Here is a 16966-nt window from a genome sequence, read left to right as displayed (position 1 = left end):
TTGATATGGTCTGGGAACATAACTGGACCAAGCTTTGGATTGAGGCTGATTCTACCTACGTAGTTAATTTGTTAGTGCGCCGCTCTTTGGATGGTCCCTGGCTGGTCTGACAGGATTGGATTCAGTGTCGTAATTAATGTTCTACCATGGAGATTGTTGATATGCACATCTATCGCGAAGGAAATCAAGTTGTAGACTCTTTAACTGGCTTCGATTCTACCTGCAACACGGTCATGTGGTGGAGCTCGGCTCCTTCCTTCTTTTCCTTATTTATTTTCGATGATCTTTGTAATTTAGCGCATACTCCTTTTATCTAAATCTCTCTTTAATTTATAATTTTTTCCTTTTTTAATATATTTGGGATTTGCTTTTGCTGGGTCAGAGGTGCTAATCTAGTTGGGATGCTCGTCCTCGGCTCGTTGCATCGTCCTTGTTTCTAATAAAAAAACTAAAATACTAAATTATTATAAATTAATTATCTATTTTTTTATTAACAAGTATACTAAATAATAATATAATTTTATCACAAATATTACTTTTCATTCTTATATTAATATAAAAAATAAAATTATGTTAATTATATATATATATATATGAAAATTAATTAGTGTTATAAGGGTAAACTTATCACTTTATATAAAATTTATGGATGGAGGGACTAAATATTTATTTTTACCAAAACGCAAGGATGTCATAATGTGTTTCTAAGAACATATGAACTAATAGTGTAATATGCACAAACACATGGACTAGTAATAAATTATTTATCCTAAAATAAATTCTTAAAATACACAGGGTTCAAAAGGAAATAAAACTAATATTTAGAAAATTAAAAATAATGAAGACAATTATATAATAAATGTTAATATAAAATGCGTTAAGGACTAAACTGAATAAATTTAAAAAGTTTATTCAGGGACTAAGTTGAAAGAAACAAAACGTTTCAAATCAGGGACTAAAAATGAATAAAATAAAAGGTTTGTCTACGAACTAAATAGTTCATCCATGTACTAAAATGAACATAATAAAAAGTTGCAAAAATGGTTATAAACCCTACATAAAATAACAAATTAACAAAAATGGATTTTAGGAACTATCAAACTATTGTTCTAATAGGGTTCATTCTTTAATCTTCATTCCAAAAATATATATTTTATTAGTCAATAATTTTGTTGGGGATGTTATTAATGAATTTAGAGTCTCGCGTTTTGGTGCTGTCAGATAGTCTCAATGACACCGTCAAATTAATATATATATAGAAAATGAAGTGTAACAAGAATATGAAATACACTTAAAATTGATGAAAAGAGACTGCAGAAGATATATCGTGTTACCTTGGATTGGTGGTACTGTAGAGATCCATGAACCACAAAATGGAAATCACATCTAACTAATCCAATTAAGTTAACATTTCTATGTGAAATGCGTGTAATGGACCTAATTAATTAATTAATTAAATCAGGGGAAATTAAGCCTTATTTGGGGTGCTAGAAAACCATTGATAGAACTTGTTTTTTATCAATGAAATTGATTAACCTAATCCCACTTAATAACTATATATTTTTAGGGTTTATTAGGGGAAAATAAGTCTGATTTCGGATGCTGAAACTTGTTGCTAGAGCCATTACTCTTTCCTATTGAGGTTTTGTTATATGAGTTCCCATATGAGATAGCAGACTAATGTCATCTCATCAATTTGAAATAATGCAATACCAACCTGTTGCATGGACACATCGATATTTTGGTGCCATCTGGTTCACGGAATAGGGAATGAATATAATAGATATTCTTAGATAATCCATATTCCACCATTTGGTTCAATTTTTACCATTGAATAGCTATTCCATGGAATTTTGTATTCTACAAATACTGGAATAATGATTCATAAATGAAACCTAGGAATAGCTACAGCTATTTCATCACTCATATTTTCTTTGATTCCCAAATTAACCTTATCATATATATTGATAATTTGTTCTACATTTCACACACACACAAAAACGGTCAAAAACGCAAAAACATGGAAAATGGAAAAATATGAAAAACGCAAAAAAAAAAATTGCAAACGGTTAAAACATGTAAACGATAAAAATGTGAAATGTGAAAAAGGTAAAAATTTAGAAAAGTGAAACATGAAAAACGTGAATAGCTACGGTTTTGTTCACGTTTGTACTATTAACTGGGTTTTTTTTCGTTTATCGTGTTTTTCACATTTGTACAGTTTTTATCATTTTTTACGTTTTTTCATCAATAATATATATCAAATATTTGAATAATTTATGATAATTATTAAAATTTAAACATAAATAAAAAATTACACTTGAAGGGTAAAATTGTCTTTTAAACAACAACATTAGATATTCCATATAATCTCATCCCATCAATATTTATTTCTAAAGAATAGTTATTCTATTCTCTCCTATTCTATTCCTTGGAAAATCATATTCCATTCCATTCCGTAAAAGTTAGTAGCGTTTCTCCATTCCATGTCCATCTTGTGTCCGTATCCATTTTCTTTTATAGGTTATTATGAAGGTTATGTTTTAGAAATAACGTTTCATGTTCCACGTCGGTTTCCATATCCATGCAAAATAGACACCAACTAATTTATGCAATGTTGTCTTTGATACAAACTCAATATGACAAAAAGTGCAAAGTGCGTGAACAATTACAAATATCTAGAGAGTACAACTAAAACTAAATTAGCTCCTAATAAACTAGCTCCATAGTGGAAGACTTTTGTTGAGTTACAGCCAAACCAAACTCTAATTGCTCCATATTCTTCTTCTCATGCCCCGTCCTCAGTCTGAGAAGGGAGTTTCGCCGGCAACTTTCTGCAATCATGGTGGCTATGGAAGTGAAAGTAAACAAAAAAGCATGTACACACTACCCTTCAACTCAAGGGCAAGATCTCTGCAGCTCATATAACTTACAAGACTGACTCAGTGATGAAGTCTTCAAAATCCAACCACATCCTTGTGTGACATTTTCAAAAGACATAGCCACACAAGAAAAAATAGGTGCACTGGCTGCAGAGACGCATAAACAACTGCCGAAAAAAGAAGAGAGTGTTCCTTTGATAACAAATCAGCAGTCCCATGGAAAAATAATCACATTAGACTGCAAATGAGGTTGCTTCTTCAAGATATTCTTCCTTCTGAGCTGTCTGATCTTTAACTTTGGCCTGCACATTCCAGTAACAAAGTTTAACATAAATCATAACGAACATTCAACTAGCATTAGGCCATTCAATTTAAGAGGATTCAAAAGAAAAATACCTCAAATTGGTTTTTAACCTTTTCTGCTTTTGATAATATATATTCTTGTTGCAGATCATCTCTCTTCTGTTTTTTAAGTCTTTAGCTCCTCTTGCAACAAGCTTTTTTGGGCATTCGTTCTTTTGTTCTCTCTCTAATTGCTCTTTCAAAGCAATGAAATGAACCTCTTGTTTCTCTACCATTTCTTCAACCTCATTGCCCTGCACACTGCAAAAGCAGGAAAGAAATAAATGATTTTAAGAGTCAATAATTATGCAACTTAAGAACAAAATAAACAAATATATACTGTTAATCAGTAGAATGATTTTATTTTCATTCGGATTGTACAACGCATTTGCTCATACAAAGTTTAACATAAATAATATCATAATGAACATTAAGTTTCTGTTACTTCCATTAACTCCAAATTTAGAGGTGAGAGTTTGGAGGTTAAAAGAAGTAAAAGTTTAACTTTCACTTAACATTCATTACTCTCCAACAACATTTCACAAACAAAGTTAATGTGATATTTTAAATTCCCTTACTCCTCTCATTTCCGTCCATTAACTTCTTCTCAAACAAGGGCTAAAAGTATTCAATCTAACAAATTTTGAATAGAGAAAAAATATTACAGACAAGGGAATTTAGAAAACAATGTGTCTGCGTTCTTGTATTCTAAAATTTTGCCTCTTTGTAAATAGGCAATAGGAGGGGGCAGCGCCAACTTACCTGCAGTCTCCATTCGTCTGAGGTCTGAGAATGAAAATTTTCGCCGGCCACATTCTGCAATCATTGCTAGGATGAGTTCTCCAAAGATTGGTTGAAGCACCCATATCTTGATATGGATTTTCTTCGGGTTTCTTGACCATTCTTTTTCCTGCAAAGAATGATTTAACTAACTTAAAATCATCATATGAAAGTACTTAGATCTATTCAGATTTCTCCCTAATCACAAATTAAACAAGCAAAGCTAGATTCAGATCTTTTTATAACAGAAGAAAAGATCAAAGATTCTCATTACCGCTCAGTGATATTATGGAAGTTAGGAAGCCAGGGGTAAGATATCTTTCTGACTTTCATGAGCTTCCTATTCCCAGCCCCTAGAGGTGTAGATACCGGTACACACCGTCAAAAAAATTTCTTGCGGAGGACTAGCACGATGAAGATGGACTTACAGATGAAGCAATGACATTGTACCAAGGAGAACGGAAGAGGCTGAAGGAGGAAAGGAGGCAGAGATGAGTTAACCTAAAGTTAAGCATAAGTTTGTTTATATAAAAATATAAAAGACAATAATAACCTTAGTCCTTGTTTGGGAGGAGGTTAATAGAAGTAAACAGGAGTAATGATAATATTAGACATTCATAAACTTATAATAATAATGGCTCTAATATAACTACCATCATGTGGTTTAGCCGATTTGCAGACCGGTACTTGTGGTATTTTTTTTTTTTTTGCAAATGCAACCTTGTGGTTTGTAAAAATTTTGCATTTGAGTTCAGTTTGGCCCTGTTTGGTAAAGAGCGTTTTGGGATAAAAAAAAACGGTTTTGACCAACTTTAGCGGTTTGACCACTGAAACCGCTGATTGGAGTGTTTGGTGGAGAGAGGTTTGAGAAAGAGTTTTGGGATGAAAACCCTAATTTAGAAAAAGCTCGTTTTAGGAGCTTTTTCAATTAGCTTTTTGCAATATTAAAATTAACGGTTAAGGTGTAAAAATACCCCTAACATTTTGGGCCAGGAGCAATTTTACCCTTAACGTTTAAAACGGTACAATTTTACACCTAACGTCAGAAGTCAATAACAAGTTTACCCCTAACGTTGATAAATTGGGTCAATTTCAGATATTATTATAAAACACATATATTTTTGTTCATTATTCTGCACCAATTGCATAATAATTTGTTCTAAAAAAGGATTTCATGTTTTTTATAATTTAATAATAGAATTTGAGATTAATATTTATAAATTCAGTGGATTTTTTGAATTTTTTTTGTCAATCCGTACAAGAAGACAATATATTTTTTTATTTTTTTTTTCACATCCCAACGAATGTTTGTGATTTGTTACTAATAAAATGACACGTATGAAGTGTAGATAACAAGATTTATGACCAAGAAGACAGTTTGATGAATTATTTCTCAAATTGACCAAATTTATTAACGTTAGGGGTAAAATTGCTCTTGGCTTCCAACGCTAGGGGTAAAATTGCACCATTTTAGACGTTAGGGATAAAATTGCTCCTAGCCCAAAACGTTAGGGGTGTTTTTGCACCTTAACCCTAAGGTTAATGGACTTTTTTAACCCTAATAGATAAACTCCTCCTCCAGCCAAATAAACGTTTCATTCGATCCTCTCATCTTCTCCTGCGCTTTTCTTCAATTTTTTGCTTCTTGCTACCTTAGGAAGAAATCTAGGAATCTGTTTGTTGCAGAAGAATTTTTTTTTTGAAGAAGCTCTTCACCAAGGAGGTTAGTTGATTAATTTTTGTTTGCTTGCATAAGTATTGTCCTCAGATGTGACTCTAGCAAGTGTACTAGATACAAGTAATAAAGTGATAAGTCAAGTATCGTATCCATAGGGATTGAGATCAAAATGATATGAGAAAATCGTTGTTGAACATTGTGTGTGTGTAAAGGTATCTTCTTAGTAGGATTGATTGCTTTAGTGTCGACAGTTAAGACAAAAACGTGCTAAAGTTATGAAGGATATGACAAATAGAAGACAGTTTAAAGGATAGAACAAGCTAGGCACTGCCGAACAGGTTGCGCAAGGCATTACAACACTCCAACGAATTTGTGACAATACCAATGAAGTCAAAGTATCAGCTTTAATGCTCACTTAAGTCAACTTTCGTGTGTTCTTAAGTTCCTAAGATTTACTAGAGCCCATAGCGTCCTAAAGGAACTTTCTCTCTTGCATTAAGATCAAAGCTGCATTTCCGTTAATAAAACCTTTGACACAACCATCTAACATATGTCTGCTTCGAGGTTGCGAGATTGATAGAGATATCAGTGAAGATGCAAGTAGTGTCCTAACATTCATCTGTCACATGCATATATGCCGAAGCACAGAAATAAAGATCCTCATCAACACATCATTGGTAAAATATTAAACATTCATTGAAAGAGTTATAAAACTTACATCACCGACCCGGACTGGCCGTGCCCATTCAAAATGGATTACTCACTCATATCGAGCAGTGAGCAATCAGAAGTTCTTGATACATTCAGAAACTCCATTGGAGCTCTAATCTAACGCCTAAAGAGTGACTTTTCTGTTCTAAACAAAATAAATTCCGATGAAGAACATGCCCTATCTTTCCTTTGCTACATCTATTTAAAGGAGAAAGATCGGACCAAAACTGGTACCCCCAAAGTACCCTTACAAAAGTAATACGGAAATAAGTCAACACTCTACAACTAAAACAAAATAGAAAATGATTATGGATCCTTTTGACCCTTGAACACTCAAGGGTCGAAACATCTTGTCCTTATGTTACTTTAGGAAATGCCACCGAAACACTTTTCCACCTGCTGCCTCTGCCACGCCCACCTCTGATCTGTCGCTGTCCGTCATGAGAATATCCGGCGTTTAATCTTTGCTTATCTATAAAAAACATTAATCAGCCCTTTTATTCTTGCAATATAACATAAAAACACCCCAATTCTTGTATAAGTATTGTGATTAAACTTAGTCAATTTCTTGCCTAACAAATACCCCCAAATTGAATCTTTGCTTGTCCTCAAGCAACCAAATGTAAGAAAAAGAATTCAACAGAGAAAAGTTAGGAATGAAATAGTACAGAGAAAGATAATGAGAACAGAAATTGTTTTGTTCAGCGGGGTAGTTGACAGATGCAAGCTATGATCTTATTGAAAAGTTAAAGCTTGTATTAAACTGAGTGCCTTTAATTGAGAAATTCGTTAAAGCTTAAAATTAGACTTCTACTTTCACAAGGAGCAACCAATTCGCCAAACATGCCTCACTTAGGGACTGGAATATTTCACTCACTCTTGTATGGCATTTATTTACCATAGGGAAAAGAATGCAATTTCACTCCTTAGCTCAGTCACCACACCCTTAGGGTGTGAGTTTGCCTTTTGGTCCTGAATCTATGGGTCAAAATTCTTCCAAACATAGTCCAAAGGACTTGACAACGGTTGAAATGTTAGGCTTAGGTTCTGGTTTGACAGTGAGAGGTTATTTAAGTGTATAAATTCTGTCTTTATGCAAATTATTTAACCTACTCAGCATTCAACATCTTATCATTTCTTTCCTTACCCGACCCACACAGCCTTATTCTCATAACAAACTACCCTTTCTATTTATATTAATTATTAAAGATCTTTTTAACCAAACACATCATTCCCAGGTGCCTTTCTATCTTATCTTTAGCATTATCTGCTCAATTGCCTTTGTTTTCCTGATCTGTGTGTGTTTTTTTTTAAAACACATGATTTCAAATTAAGCAGTTGGTTTTGAAGCACAAGACAGAATTCAGGTTATTTAGGAATATCAGTGAATGGAAAGGTTTCTTTGCGTGGTTTATAGAAAGAACAGGTTATGGCTCAAGTTGGTTATCCTAAAATGTGAGTGCAAAACACATGTGGCTCTTTGTGTAGCGGAAGGGGAATCTAATTGCCTTTTTCCTCCTATGATTGATAGAAAGAATCTCCATTTCAACAGGGCAAACCAAGGCAAATTCTCCCTAAAGATAGTGAGTGCTGGCCCACTCAGAAAAGATTAATGCATAATTTAGATGCATTTGTAGGCTCGAGTTCTCACTATTTTTGGGGAAATGCATTTAGGCAAGGGTTACTAATTGTGAAAGAAGATTTAAAAATTTCAAAATTTTCGGAACTTCCAGACTCGGGGAGACAAAATTCAACAACTAAAACTAGACAAATCCATCATAAAACGCACAGTCTGTACAGTGATTCCCGCGAACACAAAACAATCGAATAGAGCATGAATAATCATGGAGATGAGAAACATGGAGAAAAGATTTAATAAACAATGAGACTAGACATCAACAAACAGATTTACACAGGGTATTTACATCAAAGATTATCAAGGGGATATTTGCTATACATCAAATCAATTAAATTAACAACCTGAATAAACTTTTATCATGTTATTTCTGCATATATTGTGATGTGTAACTCCCTACCCCCAAATTAAAACGGAACATTGTCCTCAATGTTATCAGGATGGCAGCAAATGATAGACAATAATAGCAGAATAACATAGGCAGAGTGCATAATTTGAAAAAGTAAGGGTATTAGATGTTACCAAATGCTAGGACAGCAACAAAGGTGACAGATCAGGCGGGCTGGGAAAGAGAGGAGTTAACCTCTCTATCTGCAGCGGCAGGAATGCCCTCCCCTTTCGAGGAAGCATCAGCATTAGCATTAGCAGGTGTTTCATGCATTTTTCTTACCGGACTCTTGACAGAAAAACCGGATGGACTCTCCTTGCCATGCTCCTCAATACAGATGGTTTTGAGCATGTCTATCGATACCTCATGTGACTCATACTTTTGCTCGAGTGCAAATATCATCTCACGGTTGGCTTGGTTTTGAGCAAACAGGGAATTGAACCTGTCAAGGATGTCCTCACTCGAAAGCTTTGTACATTTCCTATAAAAATCCAGATCCTTTGGCCGCTCCACTTGTTCGGAGTCCGATGATACCGACATAGTTGGTTCATTTTTTCTCTTCCGGCTCTCAACTTTCCTTGAGGCAACAAAGTCCGACATCCAAACCCACTTTCCATTCACCATATTACCAAACAACATTTTCTGCAGACTTTTGAGATCAATCTGGTCTGGGTGGTTTACAATAGTGAGTTGAGAGTGGTCCTCAGGTTTAAAAACTCTGATAGATTCAGCTATTCTAGTGACAATGCTCCCGCAACAGATGAGCGATGAGTTCTTCTTATAAAAAGCATTAATGTACTCCCCAAACTAGAAACCTAAATTCAATCTTGGCCCAATCGCCATACTCCACAAGGCTGTAAGGTCTGCATGCGGCATAGTGGCTTGATTTTCTCAAGCAAAGATTGTGCCGGATACCAGCTTGTGCAAGTAGCGAACAACATAGTCATCAATATTTGATGCTTTAGAGACGCTCCCGTCATAATGTTGCTGACCTGTAAGAGAATTCCAGAAGACAGTAGGGTAAAAGACATCAGGGGTCTTGGTGAATGCTTCCTTGTAGCTCTCGGACTCCAGGTCATCATCGTCCGCAGCGCCTAATATTTGGTTAAACAAGTTGAGTGAAGGCCTCTGAGTGTGACCCATAAGCCTGAAACTGAACTTCCCTTCTTCTTCAGGATCAGTGATCTCAGCATCGTGCTTGAAAGTAGCCAGGAACTCTAGCGTTAGTTCTTTGTATGCCGGCTCCTTCATCTCAAAGAAGCAGCCGAAATGGCCTGCCTCCATGAGCGTGCGCACACGTTCATCAAGCTTTAGCCATTTCAGGGTGTCCCAACAACCTGTTCTTATGGGCCCGAAATCAAGTTAAGCCAGATCTTCGTAGTACTTTTGCACCTCAGGATCTTTGAACTGAGAGAGCTTTTTCACAAGCTTTTCATCCGGAACGAAAGCGACCGTGCTTGGTTCCGTCATCTTCCCTTTTGCTTTTTCCTTCTTGGTCGACCCCTCGACTTTTACTTGTTTTCCCGATCCTCTAGTTCTCATCTGTAAATCAAACTAAATAGGTGCCTCCGCAACCGTGTATGAGAGAAACAAAAATCTTGGTAAAGGTGAGAGATAATAGTGTGTAAAAACGAATTAGGGTACCCAGCAGTCTGCATCCTTTAAGTAGAAAAGAGGAGACAGACCTTTTGAGCTACCGCCCTATAGACCGTCTCCTAATCTTCCACCTGGTCTAAGTCATATTGAGAGATGATTACCCCAAGCGAAAAGACGCGAGGGCACCATAACTCTTGCATTTACGGCACTCTATCGACTTTGTATTTTACCGAGGGGACGAATAGGCTGAAATTACCGCCTAATGACAGTGGATTTGACGTGTCCCTTATCCTAACATAATTTTGAATTTATTCCCCCCCCCCCCCAAAAAAACTTTTACGACTAGCTCCACATCCCTCGAGATGTTACACAAGCAAAACTTAAAACTTCACCCTTATTGACAAGGGTAGAAGTTTTATATCTTTCCTTGTGAATATATTGAATTCACGGTTAAAGTAAAAATGAGACAGTGTAATTGTTTTCAGGATAATGACTTAACACATGATGAAAATAAAAAATTGTTGGAGGGGTACTTCCCTGCTGCAATTGGTGTTTGCAGCGAACACCCTGTGTGTCTGATTAATGGTGAGGAGGGTCCTGGAAATGAACAGTGTCAATCCTCCTCCTGTGGTCATTCTCAAGGTATGGTTTGAGACGCTGCCCGTTCACTTTGAAAGGAGCATCACCATTTTTGAAAATCTCCACAGCTCCATGCTCGAACACCTTGTTTACAGTGAATGGTCCTGACCATCGTGACTTTAACTTTCCTGGAAAAAGTCTCAGCCTTGAATTGTACAAAAGGACATTTTGTCCTTCGTGAAAGACTTTTTCCTGGATCTTTTTATCGTGCCACTGCTTGGTCTTTTCTTTGTAGTTTATTCCATTCTCGTACGAGAACAGCCTGAACTCTTCCATGTCACAGAGTTGAAGTTTTCGCTGATCTCCAACAGCATGTTGCTCAAAATTTAAAAATGTTAAAGCCCAAAAGGCCATGTGTTCCATTTCTACCGGCAGGTGACAAGATTTTCCGTATAACAATCTAAACGGAGACATTCCAATTGGTGTTTTATAGGTTGTCCTATATGCCCAAAGAGCATCGTCAAGCTTGTTTGCCCAGTCTCTCTTAGAACTGCCAACAGTTTTCTCTAAAATTCTTTTGATTTCACTATTGGAAATCTCCACCTGTCCACTTGTTTGTGGATGGTACAGTGTGGCAATTTTGTGAGAGACTCCAAGCTTGCCCATCAGCTTTTCAAATTTGGCATTGCAAAAGTGGGTTCCTTGATCACTAATGACCGCTCGTGGGACACCGAATCTGGCGAACAGCCTTTTTAAGAACTTTACAACCACACGGGCGTCATTGGTAGGACTAGCCATTGCTTCAACCCACTTGCTCACATAATCTACAGCCACTAAGATATATTTATTCCCAAAAGATGTAGGGAATGGACCCATAAAATCTATGCCCCATATATCAAAGATTTCACAAACAACTATGTTGTTGAGGGGCATGGCATTTCTAACCGAGATATTGCTTGTTCGTTGGCACTCATTGCAAGTGCTAACAAATAAATGGGCATCTTTAAAAAGTGTTGGCTAGAAAAAACTTGATTGAAGAACCTTGGCTGCAGTTTTGCTAGCGCTGTGGTGCCCTCCAGCTTCTCAGTCATGACAATGGCTCAGAACATCCTGTTGCTCCTCCTGAGATATACATCTTCGAATAATTTGATCAGCGCACAACCTGAAAAGATAAGGGTCTTCCCAAAAATAATATTTAATTTCAGAAAAAAAACTTCCTCCTCTGATTAGTGGACAGGTTGTGCGGCTTGAGCGAACTCGCAAGGTAATTAGCAATATCGGCAAACCACGGCGCAGGCTGTGCGGCATATAGATGCTCGTCTGGAAATCTTTCCAGAATCTCTGGTTGTTCCTGGCTGCCTTGGTGAGAAATCCTTGACAAATGATCAGCCGCGACATTTTCAGTTCCCTTTTTATCCTTAATCTCGAGATCAAACTCTTGAAGCAACAATAGCCAGCGGATTAACCTCGGCTTAGCATCCTTTTTCGCGAACAAGTAGCATAGCGCAGCGTGGTCTGTGTGCACAACTACTTTGGATAACACCAAGTAAGGTCGAAATTTGTCGAAGGCATACACAACTGCAAGAAGCTCCTTCTCTGTAGGGGTGTAATTCTGCTGGGCCTCGTTTAGCGTCTTGCTTGCATAGTAAATTGGCCTAAACTTTTTCTCTATCCTTTGTCCAAGAACGGCTCCCACACAAGTATCACTTGCGTCGCACATCATCTCAAAAGGTTGCTCCCACTCGGGTCCTGCCAGTATGGGCGAGTTGATCAGCTTGCTCTTTAAAAGTTCAAACGCCTTCAAACAGCTTGCGTCAAAAGAAAATTCCGCTTCCTTATGAAGTAATGCTGACAAGGGTAGCGCAATCTTTGAAAAATCTTTAATAAACCTGCGGTAAAACCCTGCGTGTCCCAAAAAACTTCGCACATCTTTTACATTGGCCGGAACAGCCAGCTTTTTTATTACTTCCACCTTCGCTTTTTCCACTTCCATCCCTTTTTCTGAAATTTTATGCCCGAGAACAATTCCGCCCGTAACCATGAAGTGGCATTTCTCCCAATTCAAGACCAAATGGGTCTCCTTGCAATGCACAAGCACGGCTTCGAGGTTGTTTAGACAGCTATCAAAAGAGTTTCCATAAACAGAGAAGTCGCCCATGAATATTTCTACGATCCGCTCCACCATGTCATGAAAAATGGATATCATACACCTTTGGAAAGTGGCTGGAGCGTTGCACAGCCCGAACGACATTCTTCTGTAAGCATAAGTCCGATACGGACATGTGAACGTTGTCTTCTCTTGATCCTCACTATGAATTGCGATCTGGTTGTATCCTGAATAACCGTCGAGAAAACAATAGAAGGCACATCCTGCTAACCGCTCTAACATCTGATCAATGAAGGGCAAAGGGAAATGATCCTTCCTCGTGGCTTCGTTGAGGTTTCTGTAATCAACACAAACTCGCCATCCAGTTATTGTTCTTGTGGGCACCAACTCGTCTTTCTCGTTGAGAACTACGGTTGTTCCTCCCTTCTTAGGCACAACGTGAACAGGGCTGGTCCACACACTATCAGAGATTGGGTAAATAATGCCAGCATCAAGAAGCTTGATCACTTCTTTTCTCACAATCACCTTCATGTGGGGATTTAGTCTGTGCTACGGCTAGACAGATGGTTTGTGCTCCTTTTCCACCAAGATTCTGTGAACACAGACTGCTGGGCTGATCCCTTTTATATCATCAATTTTCCATGCGATTGCATCCTTGTTTCTTCGCAATACCGCCATGAGTTGCACCTTTTGATCAGGAGTTAACTTCGAGGATATGATGACTGGACTTCCGCTGGGTGGTTCAAGGAAAGCATACTCGAGGTGTGCAGGTAATGGTTTCAATTCTGGTTTAGACACCGGCACAGTTGGTATCTCTAGTGGTTCTTGATGAGTAGGAACAGTAGGATCGAAAGGAGGTGTCGGTAGGTTGGATTCAATGGAACAGCTTGTTCCTTCGCATATGTTCACCTCTTCTCCCAATAAAGTCTCTAGTGTGTCCTGTTCTTGCAAAGTAGAAAGACTTTGAAAATCATCCAAGAAACAGCATATGTCATCATTATTGTTTGCACGTCTCATTGCCTCATTCATTTTGAAAATGACTTCTTCCCCATTAATCCTTAAGAATAATTGTCCCTCTCCTACGTCTATTAATGCTCTACGCGTGGCTAAGAATGGTCTACCTAGGATAATAGGAACATGCAAGTCTTCATCAATGTCCATTATAATGAAATCAATGGGCAGTATGAATTTTCCTACTTTGACTAGCACGTCTTCCACTACTCCCCTAGGATAACATACTGAACGATCGACCAACTGAATGGACATACGAGTAGGTTGGGGTTCTCCTAATCCAAGCTTAGCATATACAGAATAAGGCATCAGATTTATGCTAGCTCCTAGGTCACATAGTGCATTTTCAATATTTAGCTTTCCAATTGAACAAGGAATAGAAAAACTCCCTGGATCTTTTAGCTGCTTGGGTAGCTGCTGCTTGTTTTGGAGTATTGACGAACAATCTCTGTTGAGTTGTTTCATGGAAATGTTTTCCAGCTTTTTTTTGTTAGACAGGATGTCTTTGAGGAATTTGGCGTATGTCGGCATCTGTGCCAGTGCTTCTACAAAAGGAATGTTGATGTGTAACTTCCTTAAGGTGTCCAACACCTTAGAATTCTGTTCTTCCAGCTTTTTGTTGATCAGACGCGTTGGATATGGAACAGGTGGAACATACGGCGGTGGTGGTTTATACATTCTTTCACTTTCCTCTTGATCCGGCTTACTTGTATAGGTTGTCTTCCTGGTTTCATCTTCATTGTGAACAACCTGTTCCTGCTCCCTTTCAGCTTCTTTGGACGTTCCTGTGCATTCAACATCTACATCAGTCGAAATAATGGGTTGAGTTTGCTTACCTGACCTCAGGGTGATTGCCACGACATCGCCCTTTGGATTTGGCTCTATGTTGCTCGGCATTATTCCCTTTCCTTTTGACGTAGATGCAGCTAACTGGTGAACCTGTGTTTCCAGACTTTTTATTGATGCTTGTGTCTGTTTCATGAACTGCATCATCATTGTTTTCATATCTGGCTCTACATCTTCCTTTGGTGGCACATGTTGTTTGTAATGCTGCTGAGGTTGCCTTTGGTAGTGTCCTCCCTGCTGTTGTTGATATCTTGGTTGTTCCTGCTGGTTTGGCTGGCATGTCCATCCAAAGTTCGGATGATTTCTTGTGGCAGGATTATACTTGTTGGAATACGGGTTAGGTGGATTCCTCTGATTATACCCTGCGTAATCACATTCTGCCTGTGCGCCCTTTCCCTGCTTAACTCCGGGACAGTTGATACTGAAATGAAGACCTCCACAAAAATCGCGAATGTCATTGAATGGTGGTTTGTTGTGAATCGAAGACACATTTATCTTGCCCAGCTGTCTAGCAAGTTGTTCTACCTGACTTGTCAATTTTGACACAACATCATCATTTCCCATCTTCTTCCCTTCACTTCTGGCTGAGTGCCAGTTGTAACTTGTGCTGACTACCTTCTCAATAAGATAATACAAAGCCTGTGGCTCAAGATCTTCTGGGTTACCGTTGGCTATGGATTCAATCTGGATTTTGTAGATGTTTGTCACACCATTATAGAAATTCTGCACTTGCATCCACATATGGATACCATGATTTGGTACCCTTCTCAATAGCTCTTTGTATCTTTCCCAGGCTTCTGCTAGCGACTCATCCTCTTCTTGTACAACCCGTGACACTTCATTTCTCAGTTTTATTGCTTGTCGAGGTGGGAAATATTTCATTAGAAAAGCTCGTGCCATTTCTTCCCAACTTGTGATTGTCCCTGGCTGTAAATTTTATAGCCAGTTTTTCGCTTTATCCCTTAGGGAAAAAGGAAACAACTTTAGTCTGATTACGTCGTCAGAAACACCTCTGTTTGATCTGAATGTGTTGCACAACGTGATGAATTCTTGAATATGCCTATTTGGATCTTCAGATTGAAACCCATTAAACTGCACTGAGGCCTGGATCATCTGTATCATGGATCCCATCACCTCGAACATGTTGTTCCCCTCGTTGGGCAACATGATACAAGATGAATGTCCCTCTGTGGTTGGCCTCGAATAATCTTTGATTCGCATAACAGAAGGGTTGTTATTTTCTCCCTCTCCTTCAGGACCAGGCTGAACAACGTGTTCCGGTCCTCTTCCAGCCATTCTTCTTTCGCTTTGTCTCTCTCTTTGTCTAGCACGTCGAGCTCTCGCTCGGTTTCGTCTACACGTTCTCTCTAATTCGAGATCGATAGGAAAAACAAGAGGTCCAGCTCTACGCATAAACAGGTTGAGAACTTCTTTGTTTCCTGCACGCCTTAGCAAACAGATTAAAAACACCCTGTTTCACAGAAATTTCAGATAAATTTTGTTGCTTTCAATCCCCGGCAACGGCGCCAAAAACTTGTTGTCCTCAGATGTGACTCTAGCAAGTGTATTAGATACAAGTAATAAAGTGATAAGTCAAGTATCGTATCCACAGGGATTGAGATCAAAATGATATGAGAAAATCGTTGCTGAACAGGGTGTGTGTGTAAAGGTATCTTCTTAGTAGGATTGATTGCTTTAGTGTGGACAGTTAAGACAAAAACGTGCTAAAGTTATGAAGGATATGACAAATAGAAGACAGTTTAAAGGATAGAACAGGCTAGGCACTGCCGAACAGGTTGTGCAAGGCATTACAACACTCCAACGAATTTGTGACAATACCAATAAAGTCAAAGTATCAGCTTTAATGCTCACTTAAGTCAACTTTCGTGTGTTCTTAAGTTCCTAAGATTTACTAGAGCCCATAGCGTCCTAAAGGAACTTTCTCTCTTGCATTAAGATCAAAGCTGCATTTCTGTTAAGAAAACCTTTGACACAACCATCTAACATGTCTGCTTCGAGGTTGCGAGATTGATAGAGATATCAGTGAAGATGCAAGTAGTATCCTAACATTCATCTATCACATGCATATATGCCGAAGCACAGAAATAAAGATCCTCATCAACACATCATTGGCAAAATACTAAACATTCATTGAAAGAGTTATAAAACTTACATCACCGGCCCGGACTGGCCGTGCCCATTCAAAATGGATTACTCACTCATATCGAGCAGTGAGCAATCAGAACTTCTTGATACATTCAGAAACTCCATTGGAGCTCTAATCGAACGCCTAAAGAGTGACTTTTCTGTTCTAAACAAAATAAATTCCGATGAAGAACATGCCCTATCTTTCCTTTGCTACATCTATTTAAAGGAGAAAGATCGGGCCAAAACGGGTACCCCAAAGTAC

At 38.1% G+C, this 16966-nt stretch overlaps 1 protein-coding gene across 1 annotated transcript; it reads right to left on the bottom strand.

Moving 5' to 3' along the window:
- Positions 1 to 2666: 2666 nt before the first annotated feature.
- On the bottom strand, positions 2667 to 4427 carry LOC136231967 (uncharacterized). The gene is made up of 4 exons (XM_066021004.1): positions 4279 to 4427; positions 3987 to 4134; positions 3279 to 3485; positions 2667 to 3184 (listed from the first exon to the last, which is right to left on the bottom strand). Exons 2-4 carry the CDS (start codon positions 4124 to 4126, stop codon positions 3088 to 3090), a joined length of 444 nt encoding a protein of 147 aa, XP_065877076.1. The 5' UTR covers positions 4127 to 4134; positions 4279 to 4427; the 3' UTR covers positions 2667 to 3087.
- Positions 4428 to 16966: the final 12539 nt, after the last annotated feature.

This window comes from Euphorbia lathyris, chromosome 6, assembly GCF_963576675.1.
Source record: "Euphorbia lathyris chromosome 6, ddEupLath1.1, whole genome shotgun sequence".
Lineage (NCBI taxonomy): Eukaryota > Viridiplantae > Streptophyta > Magnoliopsida > Malpighiales > Euphorbiaceae > Euphorbia > Euphorbia lathyris.
The sequence above is the reverse complement of the archived record's forward strand: the minus strand, read 5'-3'. Positions and strand labels throughout refer to the sequence as shown.